An 11,534-nucleotide genomic window follows, 5' to 3' on the forward strand; every position below is an offset into this window, starting at 1 on the left:
GACTTAGGACAAGAACAAACAAAACAAAAAAAGACTACAGTGTTCGAGCTTAGAGGAACTGGCGCGCCCCCTAACGGCGAACTAAGAACCACCCAACTCGATGATTATGAAAAAACTCCCGCCAATGTGCGTACTAAAAGCTCGCTCCGCTGGTACTGTGTTTTTATAACCTTTTTTTACTCGTCTGATCCACGCCACGTCATTCACGCAAGGAGAGCAGTGAATCGTCACACGGGTGGGCGGAGGTGGCGGCACTGCACGGTATGACGGAGGCGGCAAAGGATCCGGACAGCAACACCTTCACCTCCCGCAGTTTGCTCCGGGACGCGCTGGCTCCTTTTTTCGTTGTTTGTTAGGTAAGTAGCCTGCGTCGCTTTTGATTCCGGATTGTCACGGCTACGCTACGTGGGGCCTGTTAGCGCCACGCCGCGTTGCTAGTGAACACTTTTGCGCTAATTTTATCCCTTGTTGCCGAGTGTGTTCTGCGTGTGCACGCTGTCTTTTCCCGCCAGTGAGAGGAGGGGAGGAAAAACAACAAGGCGGTAGATTTCAGATCCCACTTCCGCGTGCGTGTGTTGGCATTAAAACAACACGCGCGCGCGAATGTGCTTGTTGTTGTTAAGTGGCAGTCATGCGTGACGTGTTGTGATTTTTGTGCGTGGACGCTCTCTTGTGACACTGACAGGATAGTGCGTTAACACCCCCGCTGCCTATACTGGAAGTAGCTCCAGTGGAAATGTCAGCGAGCCTACGCAGCTGCCATCTGGGTACACAATGTACGCCTGACACACTGACAAGGACACACTATTGTGCGTGTCACATTCACACCACAAGCAGGGGATGGTACCTTCGTTGATTGAGGGGTTGATAGAAAGGCTCGATGTGGTTGTTCGGGGGTTCTCAAACTGAGGCTTGGGAACCAAAACAGGTCCCAGGTTACTTTTTAGTTTGGATGCATCAATTGCAATATTAGTAAAATAGTGTAGGTATGCACTTTATCTGTACTTAGACAAATCCGTTTTGATACTATGACACTGATAACACTTTGATGAGCTATTTCGTATTATTTATTTGCTTTGACTTAAGATACTCAAATTGAATAACTTCACTCAACTTGCTTTACAACAACCAGCAGTTTTGTAGATTATGAACAATTCCCCTTCAAGGACAACCGACACCTCCGGACAAGTTGTGTCCATAATTTGTAAAATCACTTTAAATGACTTCTACTGAGCACATTTTACAAAGATTTCACGGCATATAGATTGGATTGGATTGGATATGCCTTTATTAGTCTCACAGTGGAGAAATTTACATTTCACAGCAGCAAAGTGATGAAAGGAATGAAAGTATAAAAACGAAATACATGAGCTGCTGGAAAGGCAGCCACTCTCGCGGCGCCGTCTTGAAGTCAAAAGAACAAAAAAACTAAATAACAAATAATATTACAGCATAGAGCTATATATATATATATATATATATATATATATATATATATATAGAGAGAGAGAGAGAGAGAGAGAGAGAGAGAGAGAGAGAGAGAGAGAGAGAGAGAGAGAGAGAGAGAGAGAGAGAGAGAGAGAGAGAGAGAGAGAGAGAGAGAGAGAGAGAGCATATATAGCTATATTTTATGTTTTAAGACTCGCACTGAACATGACATGACGTCACGAACTGGGGGCGGGACTTTCTGAAAATCCCCAGTTCCAATGTCATTTTGTGACAGTCTTGGGACACCTAAAGTCATTTTTATTGGTGTTTTGCATTTGACTAAAAATATCAGCCTGCATGTTTTGGGTATTTTAGATGTTATAAAACGTTTTTCTGATGTCAGTTAGGAAACAAAAAATGGTGTCGGTTGTCCTTTAATGGCACTTGGCATTTTAAGATTGCCGTCAAACTAAACAAAACAAATGGAATAACTGTGTATCTCCCCGAACAACATGCAGAAAAATCAAAGGATACACAGGCCAAAGTTTTTGGAATTTACTCAACACGCCAAAAACAGTTTTATGTTTACATGTTGCATTTCTTAAAAAAACTGTTTGTATAGTGTGATAAGGTAAAATAGATTGGAATGTTTCAAGATATTTGGGTGGATACCAGTCCTGCGTACCGTTAGAATGGAGCTGCTCCCTACACTGAGCAGCAGCCTACATCCAGAACCAAAAGTAGTCGAATACAATTTTATAAAGCAATTTATTGGAGACTGTGAATATGACGTGTTCACAATTCGGATCTTTGAGGATCTTTGAAAGAAACCATTTTCGCTTCTCAAATAGCATCACTTATTAGTTTGTTTGTTTGTTTGTTTGTTTGTTTACACTGGCAGAGCAGCTTCAGTTCACTCCAGTGCCAGGGTTTTTGTCATTGTCACTTGAATTCCAGGACCCACAGAATATTGAGTGTTAGGACTACAAAAATATTCAATACAGCGTTAAAAACCTTACTCTCTTCTTTCATCAGAAATAAGAGTTAATTGCTAAATGATATGGGTTTAGAGTTATATGAGCTTGAAATGAGGGCGGCTGTCCAAAATAAAATGCGATATGTACATATTGGTTGATATAGCGCTTTAAATTATTTTTATTATTATCCATCCATCCATTTTCCGTACCGCTTATTCCTCATTAGGGTCGCGGGGGGTGCTGGAGCCTATCTCAGCTGTCTTCGGGCACGAGGCGGGGGACACCCTGAATTTGTTGCCAGCCAATCGCACGGCACAAAAGGACGTACAACAGTCGCTCTCACACTCACACCTAGGAACAATTAGGAGTGTTCAATCTGCCTGCCATGCATGTTTTTGGAGTGTGGGAGGAAACCGGAGGACCCGGAGAAAACCCACGCGGGCCCAAGGAGAACATGCAAGCTCCACACAGGGAGGCCGGACCGGGACGCAAACCGGCGACCTCTACACTCTGAAGCCGGTGTGCGAACCACTCAACTACCGGGCTGCCCCATTATTATTATTATTATTATTATTATTATTATTATTATTATTATTATTATTACTGTATAGCACTTTAAAAACAGCTGAAGCTGGAACAAAACACTATCATGGACAAAAGGGAAATGATGCCCCCTTGTGGAAAAGAAAAAAACACCAAAGGCCATGGCCAGTGCTTTATCGGCACCCAAGCTTGAAAAACACAAAAAAGGAATGGCGCTCATTTTAAATTCCAGAATAAATTTGTGAATTGCAGTGAATGAGTTAAAAACATGTAGGTCAGGGGTGCTCACACGTTTTCAGCATACGAGCTACTTATAAAAACTACCAAGTCAAAATGATCTACCCACGACAAAAATGCAAAACATAATTATTTTCAAATGTTTTAAGGATTCTTTGTACGTACAATGTATGTTGATGTACCTTGTATAACTGAATAAGCCAATATTGCACAACACACATAATAACTACATATACATAACATAATAAATAACTTAACATTTTTTTGTAATTACCTGAGTTTACGTTGATGACTCGCACTGAATTGAATCAGCCAGGGATGCATAGTCCGGACAGTAGCTGCTGACAGCCTGCCTCAAGCACATTTCCAAATGTTCATCATTCATGGTGGAACGGTATTTGGACTTAATGATCTTCATGTAGGAAAAGGCTGACCCACATAAATAAGTGGAGCTGAATAATGCAGTCAAGGAGGTAGCACATTTCCTCATGTTGGGGTACTTTTCCTGTGTGAGTAAGTTACAGAACTGTCCATGAGCCCTGGACTTCAGCAGTGAGAACACTCACAATCTCCGATGTCTTTCCACATTTGTGGGTTAAATCCTCAGCCGGGCTTCACAGCGCCGTGTAACTGTATGTCTTGACAGCTTGATTGAAGATAATATCTCTGCCTTATTTTTAAAGTCTCTGAACAAGGAGTCAGCTGCTTCAACAAATGCTTCTTTTACCATCTCTCCGTCTTGGAAGGACTTATTGTTTTTAACGATGGCGTGACTCACCCGGAACGATGCTTCGGTGGCGGCTTTCGCTTTTGAAGTATGTTGAGTGAAAAATGACTGCTGTCCGGACAACTGGGATTTTAGTTCGTCCACCGTTCTCTTTCTCAGCTGGCTTTTCGGCGGGAAGTCAATGTCGTATTTTCCATGAACAGTCCAAAAATGCCGCTCCACATTTTCCCATTCCGTATTAAAGTAATATGTTTTGCCCCCTTACTTGGTCCCGCTTTCTCACTCATTTTGATCACCAGATGTTCACGCTGACTAGCTTGTAAATTTTGCTGCGTTTAGCGCCGTTGTTTACGCATGCACGGCGACCTACAGGTAAAAATTCAGTTCTGAATGGTTGCCCTGTATGTCACTCGAGTGACGGGACGTTTGATAGGCTGACAAATGTTTTTTACTGTCACACTGCGATCGACCAGTACTACCTCCGCGATCGACCAGTAGATCGCGATCGACGTAATGAGCACCCCTGATGTAGGTTAACCATGTTTTCCTTTTCTAATTGTTCTAAAAAAAACATGATCGGTGTAAATGTGCATGAATAAAAAATAATAAAGTCAGTGTGGGCGCGAATGTTTGAATGCCCACGTTAGCCCTGCGATTAGCATCTTTAATGTCTTGTCACTTTTAATAAAGCACAATTAGACCATCTTTGATGTCTGCAGATTATAGTTGAACCGTATTTAATTGTCTTTGCTTAGCTTGTTAGTTTTGATTTACAGCTGGTATTTGTGAATGTAATGTACGAGTAATCATGGGCAATTATGCACGATCACTTAACGTACGACGGCGGCGTTGGGTTAGTATTGATGCTGTATATCCGGTCGCTGACTTGATATGGCGCACCTGGCAGTTATCAGATATATTATAAATTTGATCCCTTTCTAGAAGAGGACTGATCCAATCTGAAGACGGTTGATTCTGCCATGACGCACAAACCCAATTGTTCCAAAACAGAGAGGAAAAAAAAAATCTGAATTGTGTCCATGCAATGGAAATCCAGCCTTGGGTACATTGGGGGCCTATAAAAGAGATTTATTGGGTTGAGTTGAATGTAGATTTATGGTAGGTGACCTTTTGGTTTTTCTGTGAAAATTTGAATCCAACAATTAAGACCATGAGGTACACTAATGTTGCTACAGTGGCTTGTCACTTGCTTGGTATGATAAAGGTCCTACTTTTGTACACTTGACGTTTACAACTCTGGGAACATACCTGCTTCTTTTGGATTCTGGCAAAAGTGCTATTAGCACGGCGAAGGCCTCATTTTTACAATCCAGTTCCCTTTTTTACAGCTATCACCTAACCCTAATTTGCACGGAAATTATAATCGCTGTAAATATTTGCATAAAGACACTTTCAAGTTGTAAATATTCAACGACCAAATGATAAGAGGTGAGTAGAGCACTTATGCTCGGTGACCACGCATTCTTAAGCCGCTTTTGCAAACTACTAAACAAACTTCAGAATGTTGTCAGTACAGTTGTAAACTGAGGACCGCACTGTATATGAGTGTTTTACCTTTAGGGGTAAAATAGTTTTATTGCGTTGACAGCGGCACTCTTAACTCATTCACTGCCAAACGATGTGCAAAAATGTGTCATTTTCACAGAAAATTCTGGCTCCGGCCTTCCTGTGGGGAGTTTGTGTATTCTCCAACATCTCAAAAACATCTATGGCAGGTTAATGGGCCAACTCAAACAGAGACGAACGACCATCTACACTCACAGTCATACCTAAGGATGATCTGGAGTGGTCAATAAGCCTGCCACGTATGTTTTTGGAATGTGGGAGGCAACTGTAGTACGCTGAGAAAATCCACACAGGTCCAGGGAGAACATGCAAACTCCACACAGGAAGGATCAAACCCACAAATCCTTCACAACATTTATTGAAACAATTTCAACACCTAAATATTCATTACCTGTTGAATACAAAACTAAGTTTATCAAATTAAATAAAATATGTTTCCGTTGTCGCAAGCTGACATGTTCTGTGTGCATGTCAAACTTTGATGCCTGCACAATCACATCTCTAATTAGCCTGAAGGTAAGGTACGGCAGAGTAATTAGTTTATTATGTTTCCTTAACTGACTGACAGTCGGCATATTGAGGTTGCCATTTTTGGTTGTTGTTTAGTCATAAAACAAGGGCGTCAAACTCATTTTTTGCCTGTGGGTCATTACGATTTCCTCTCGGGGGCTGTTCTGAATTTGGGGAAGCTATTAAAATGCTTAATTAGGATAGATGGAGGACTTTGATTCGCTGTTGCGACCCCTGAGGGGAAAAGCCGAAAGGAAAAGAAAATTAAAATGCTTAATTCCCTCCACATATTACATATAGAGCGCACAACAAATTAATAAATAACTCACTTTCAAATTTGAAGTCTAAAATAATTGTTATCATGGTTTACATGAGACAATGTGAATTTTTGTTTCAGACTTCAGTAAGCATTGTGGAATTTCACAAATTTGATTTGCTTTCGCGGGCCGAAGTAAATGATGTGGCGGGCCACATTTGGCACTCGGGCCTTGATTTTGACAACATCTTCATTTATTTCACATATATTTTTTTGTGGACTCCCAAGCTAAAGCTAGCGTCCAGGGAGGGATCCCAGTTTGACAACCGCTTTTTTTCTTTTCTTCCACAGACACTTTTACAAATGCGTCGTATGGAAATACAATCTTGTTGTCTCCCTTTTTCTGAATCTCGTGCTCAACTTGCATGCGTCGGTGAGGCGCCAGAGGCTTTTTAACACCACATCCATTTCTGACATCCAGCTGAGCTCCCGCTCTGGTGCTGTTGTCAGGCAGATGCTCGCAGTTATTGATGATAACGTTGCCGCCGCTATTGGATGCCGGAAAGATGGCGGAGGCCGTTATAATGATTTAATTGTCGCCTTAGCGCTGCTGAGGAGCCCGCGCTCACTCTGTGTGTCAGGTCCACCCATCATCTTGTCATGGGAAATAGCTGCTGGAGTCCAATGTTGCGATACTTTAGAGTTATGTTTGGGCGGAAGAGCATAAAAGACTGTTCATATGCATGTGAAATTGGCTTCTTTAAGTTGAAGGATCTGTCATGCGAACTGTAAGCGAGTGCTCATTGTCTTTATGGGTTTGACTTTTCTCCTGGGCATCAGTAAAAGGGCCGCATTGGCAACTTTTCACATCTTTTTAAATGTACTACAAAATGTATTTTAAAAAAATGGAGTTTGAAAATCTGTATACTTCGATGCGCTTTCTTGTAATTGCTGTACAATGCCACAAGATGACACCAAAATCCGGGTCATAGGAAAGTAGCAATTGGAGGCATGTTGACGCGATGTATCTTGACTGTTCTTTGTACTGTATGTCGGCAAGGAGTTAAATTTGGCCCTGGTTGTTCAGAGAGTCTACATGTGTTTGTTTTACCACAGCTGAGTGGCTGTTATAAAACTTTACCAAATGACAGAGGTGTTATTACTTGGCATTTGCTATTTTTAAGGCTTCTTACACACTTGTGGTGCATTTTTCCGGATGGATATTGCAAGAGGAGTTTCAAATGTTGTGTTTTTTGGATCATCAGTTTGTGGTATAGCGATTTTGCTACTAATGTTTGATACCACTTATTTTTCAGACCGGTACCGGTATGATGTCTTAACTCATTCACTGACATTCACAAATTTATTCGGGAATTGAAAATATGACGTAGAGCGCCATTCCCGAATTTGTTTGGGTTTAGTTTTTTCTTCTCTAGCAATGTTTTTTTTTTCTATTCCACGAGAGAGCAGCATTTCCCCTTTTTCCATGTTAGTGCTTTGTTCTAGCTTCAGCAGTTGTTAAAGCGCGATATAAACCAATACTGTATGTACAGTATGTATTGCGTAGTATTTTGGACAGCCGCCCGCCCTCACTTCAAGCTCATATAACTCTAGACCCATGTAATTTAGGAATTAACGCTTTTTTCAGATGAAAGAAGAGAGTCTAAGGTTTCTTACGCTGCATTGAATGTTTATGTAGTCCTAAAACTCAATATTCTGTGGGTCCTGGAATTCGAGTGACAATGACAAAAACCCTGGCACTGGAGTAGACACATTTTTGCACATTTGGCATTTTATGCCAACTGCTGTCAAGCAAAACATATTCAACATCATATTTCTTTTTTCAAATATTAGTGCCTGAGATCAGCATTCTTCAATAGTACCCTATATCTTATTGGTACTCACCCACCGCTATGTTTTACGCTTACAACAATTCGTAAAGGTAATTCGAAACACTCGACAACGGTCATTGTCAATTACTTGACTTTTCTTAGCAATTTACGGCAAGGCTTGGTCCAAAATCGCCACAAAGAATGTAATTGTTCAAAAAGGTCGTTTATGAAGATGTTTAAACAGTGTACTTTATTAAAATTTCACAGCACGGTTTGGCGGTGGAAATACTCTCCAGCGGTCTTACGTAACGTCTTTTACTGGAACTGATGTTGATTTGAGCTCCTCTGTCTGATTTCAGCAAATGTTTTTGGGGATGTGCATGTGTGTGTGGGAAGGGTGGGTGGTGGAGGACGTCGAGGGTGGGAGTGTTTCTAAATGAAAACATTATCTAAAATGCTTTCGGGGCGCTTGAGTGGATGCCATAAGAGGCAGAAGAATGCTTTGCAAGGTGTGTGTGTTTTATTTATTTATTTTATTGTGAAATGAATGCCTCCCTTGATGCAAGCACGGACGTTATGAAGGACAGTCAAAGGCTGGCTCCATTTGCTATGCCCGGGGTCCTCATTTGGGCTGAACCAAAAGCGAGTTTATTTTGGTGGGGAGCATGTTGTTTTAGGGCGTGTTACTAGCTATAATGTCACATTAGACGTTCATTTACAATGGGGTCAATGAAAAGCTTACTTGACTCAGAGGAAGCAATGGGAGGAGAAGGAATTTGCGCTCCTTTCCAAAAATAAGTTTCCCCCTTTTCCCGACGTGGTGTTACCATGACTGAGAGAGACGGGGGAGTTGTCGAGTATCGTGAATGGAGGGATTTAGGTAGAAAAGAATGAAGTGTAAGAAGAAATATGGTTGTGATTAACAGGAATATAGTCCTCGAGTGGACCATTCAGCGGTGTGGTCGACTCGGAGCGAGAGAGTGAGCTAGAGAGCAAGAAAGAGGGAGGGGAGGGGGCTAATAGAGAATGCATGCGAAAAGCATGCTGCCAAAAAAATGAGACGGGGAGTTTTTTTTTTCGGAGAGAAAAGAAAGTACAACCCAGCGCCGGGAAAGGGAAGAAATAGTCGCTGAGAACAGAAGGCGCAAAGATGGCGGCAGCTTGGGTTATAATCGGCGAGGTGTTTGATATCCAGGGGCTTAAAAGTGAAAGTTTTTTGCAGCTGTAAGTTCTCCTTTTACTATTTTTCAATCATGTGATTAAGTCTCGCTTCCAGTCAAGTTGAGAGCAGACATTGTGGGACCCGGCTCTCTGTTGATTAGACCCCCGAGGTTTGCTGTGGGATGAGATCATCTCTATGGACGCACACTGTAGCGCCTCTTTTCAGCTGTCCACTTGGAAGGGGACTTTCCTCCCCATTCCTGTGCCGCTGTTTCTGCTGCTGCTGCACAGCATCTGCGCTCACTGAAGTGACTAATGACTGGATTGTATTTTCCTCTCTCTCTCTCTTAACAGGCATTTTGTCAGCTCAAGCCCAAAGGACAAGATCTTTCTTTCCCGGATGAACAAGTTCAACTGAGTTTTTTTTTTCTTCTTTTCTTCAAATCCTTACCCTCCATCTGAAGGAAAACTCCTTCATTGGTATACTGGGAACTATTCAGCTCTCTTCTCCTTCCCCCTGACTTCTCTGATGGATCAGAGAATGAAGGGGGGCACCCCTCTAATGACGGACTCTGCACTGGATGCCTCCCCTGTATCTGAGGACTTTGAGCAAGACCAAGGGAAAAGAAAGCGTGTGGAGACCGAGGATTTGGACGTAGGGAAGAAGAGGGAAGGGGACAAGGGGGCGGTGCTGGAGTTGCTCATTGAGGGTTGTTGTGGGGACGCGGGGCAGCAGCTTCAGTTATGTGGCAGAGAGACCAGCTGCCCCGACGGGAACGTGCGACTCCGCATCGGCGTGCAAGCCAAGCGCACCAAGAAGCCGCCCAAGATCTTGGAAAGCTACGTCTGCAAGCCCACCATCAGAACCTATCAGAGGCAGCAGGGCCGAGGGGGTGCCTTGCCAACCCGGACCGTATCTGATGCGGATGATGCAAAAACGGAAAACCATTCAGATGGCTTCCAGATTGCATATAAACAAATGGCATCTGCAGCTTTGCAATCATTCTCAACACCATCGTCGTCATCATCATCATCAGCAGCAGCAGCAACACAGTCTTTAACGCCAGCAAATGTTACTCTTTCCACCATACCCTCAGCCATCGCCAACCCAGGGACCAAACAGGTGAGTTCAACCTACTTGAATGACAACCGCAAAGAAATATACAATATTCTGACCTTAGGCCCAAACTGTTGCTTATTTACACATCCAGCATTCATGGGACACATTCATTCATGCGTCTCCTCCGCACGGAGGCAGGGCTGTTAAAACTGCACCATACGAGCGGGGACAATAAAAGTGTTGTCGCGGGAGGAAAAAACAATGAGCTGTAACTCACTATTAAAGCTCAGTAAAGCTGATGGGAGCCACAGAGACGGGCGATGATTCTCTGTAGGCTTGTCTCCGCGAAGGGCATACACGTACACGCCTGTCAGCTCCTGGCATCGCAAATGATGATAGTGTGTGTATATATATATATATATATATATATATATATGAGTCAATTCTCTCAATTGTTAATTTAGCGTATCTTAAATCCTTTGCTTCTAAACGGAGTGGACTACAGAGCTTGTCAATCTCATGATTTTCCGGTTGAAAGAAGGCGATGTCATAGACGGCCTACATTAGGTATAGGTGACTGCAGTCCTCAAGGGCTGTGGTACTAAATGTTGTTGACGTTGAGAGGTCTTTCTCTTTGAATAACCGTATTTTCCGCATTATAAGGTGTACCCAAAAGCTTTCATTTTCTTCAAAATATGACCCTGCGGCTTCTAATCTTGTGCACTTTATATGTGAAGTTGTATTGAGAGTGAATGGAGTTGTCAGAAAGCTGATTTGCAGTCTATTAATAAAGTTTGACTGACCTAGATAAGAAAAAAACATTTATTCGTCCCACAATTGGTAAATTTGCAATTTGTTGAAAAGAGAAACAAAGTATCGCAATGCGATAAAAATCAATGTGCACAGAACAGAATGCATCGCATATATGAAACTGCGTATATGCTGATTTTAAACAGAATTTGATTTTAAACAGAATATATATGTATAAAATAGATGGAGTGAGTCCAGACACGTTTATTCAGCATCTTTTGTGAACATTTGCTTGAATGCAGCACTGTCTAATGGATGCATAGCGTAACCTCAGCCTCTACTGTAGAGCCTTATGATGTGATGTGCCATCTTTTCTGAGGGAATGGCGGTTTGTCCTTCTCTGGATAAACAGTACAGAAAATGGATGGACGGATTGTTAGCTGAAGCAAATGTGTACTCATACATT

The 11,534-nt window shown here is 42.3% G+C and overlaps 1 protein-coding gene across 4 annotated transcripts in view; it reads left to right on the plus strand.

Moving 5' to 3' along the window:
- Positions 1–11,534, plus strand: part of LOC148896733 (uncharacterized) — a 29,107-nt gene continuing 17,573 nt past the window's right edge. The window contains exons 1-2 of one of the 4 annotated variants that reach the window (XM_088998224.1): positions 1–356; positions 9,613–10,381. In XM_088998224.1, coding sequence (XP_088854350.1) covers positions 9,788–10,381 — 594 coding nt within the window. In that variant the 5' untranslated portion in view covers positions 1–356; positions 9,613–9,787. Of the gene's footprint in view, positions 357–9,177; positions 9,322–9,612; positions 10,382–11,534 lie in introns of those variants that run through there. The other 3 variants (XR_016115244.1, XM_088998222.1, XM_088998223.1) reach the window with 3 other exon arrangements.

This window comes from Hippocampus bargibanti, linkage group LG06, assembly GCF_051943395.1.
Source record: "Hippocampus bargibanti isolate YZ-2025 linkage group LG06, ASM5194339v1, whole genome shotgun sequence".
Lineage (NCBI taxonomy): Eukaryota > Metazoa > Chordata > Actinopteri > Syngnathiformes > Syngnathidae > Hippocampus > Hippocampus bargibanti.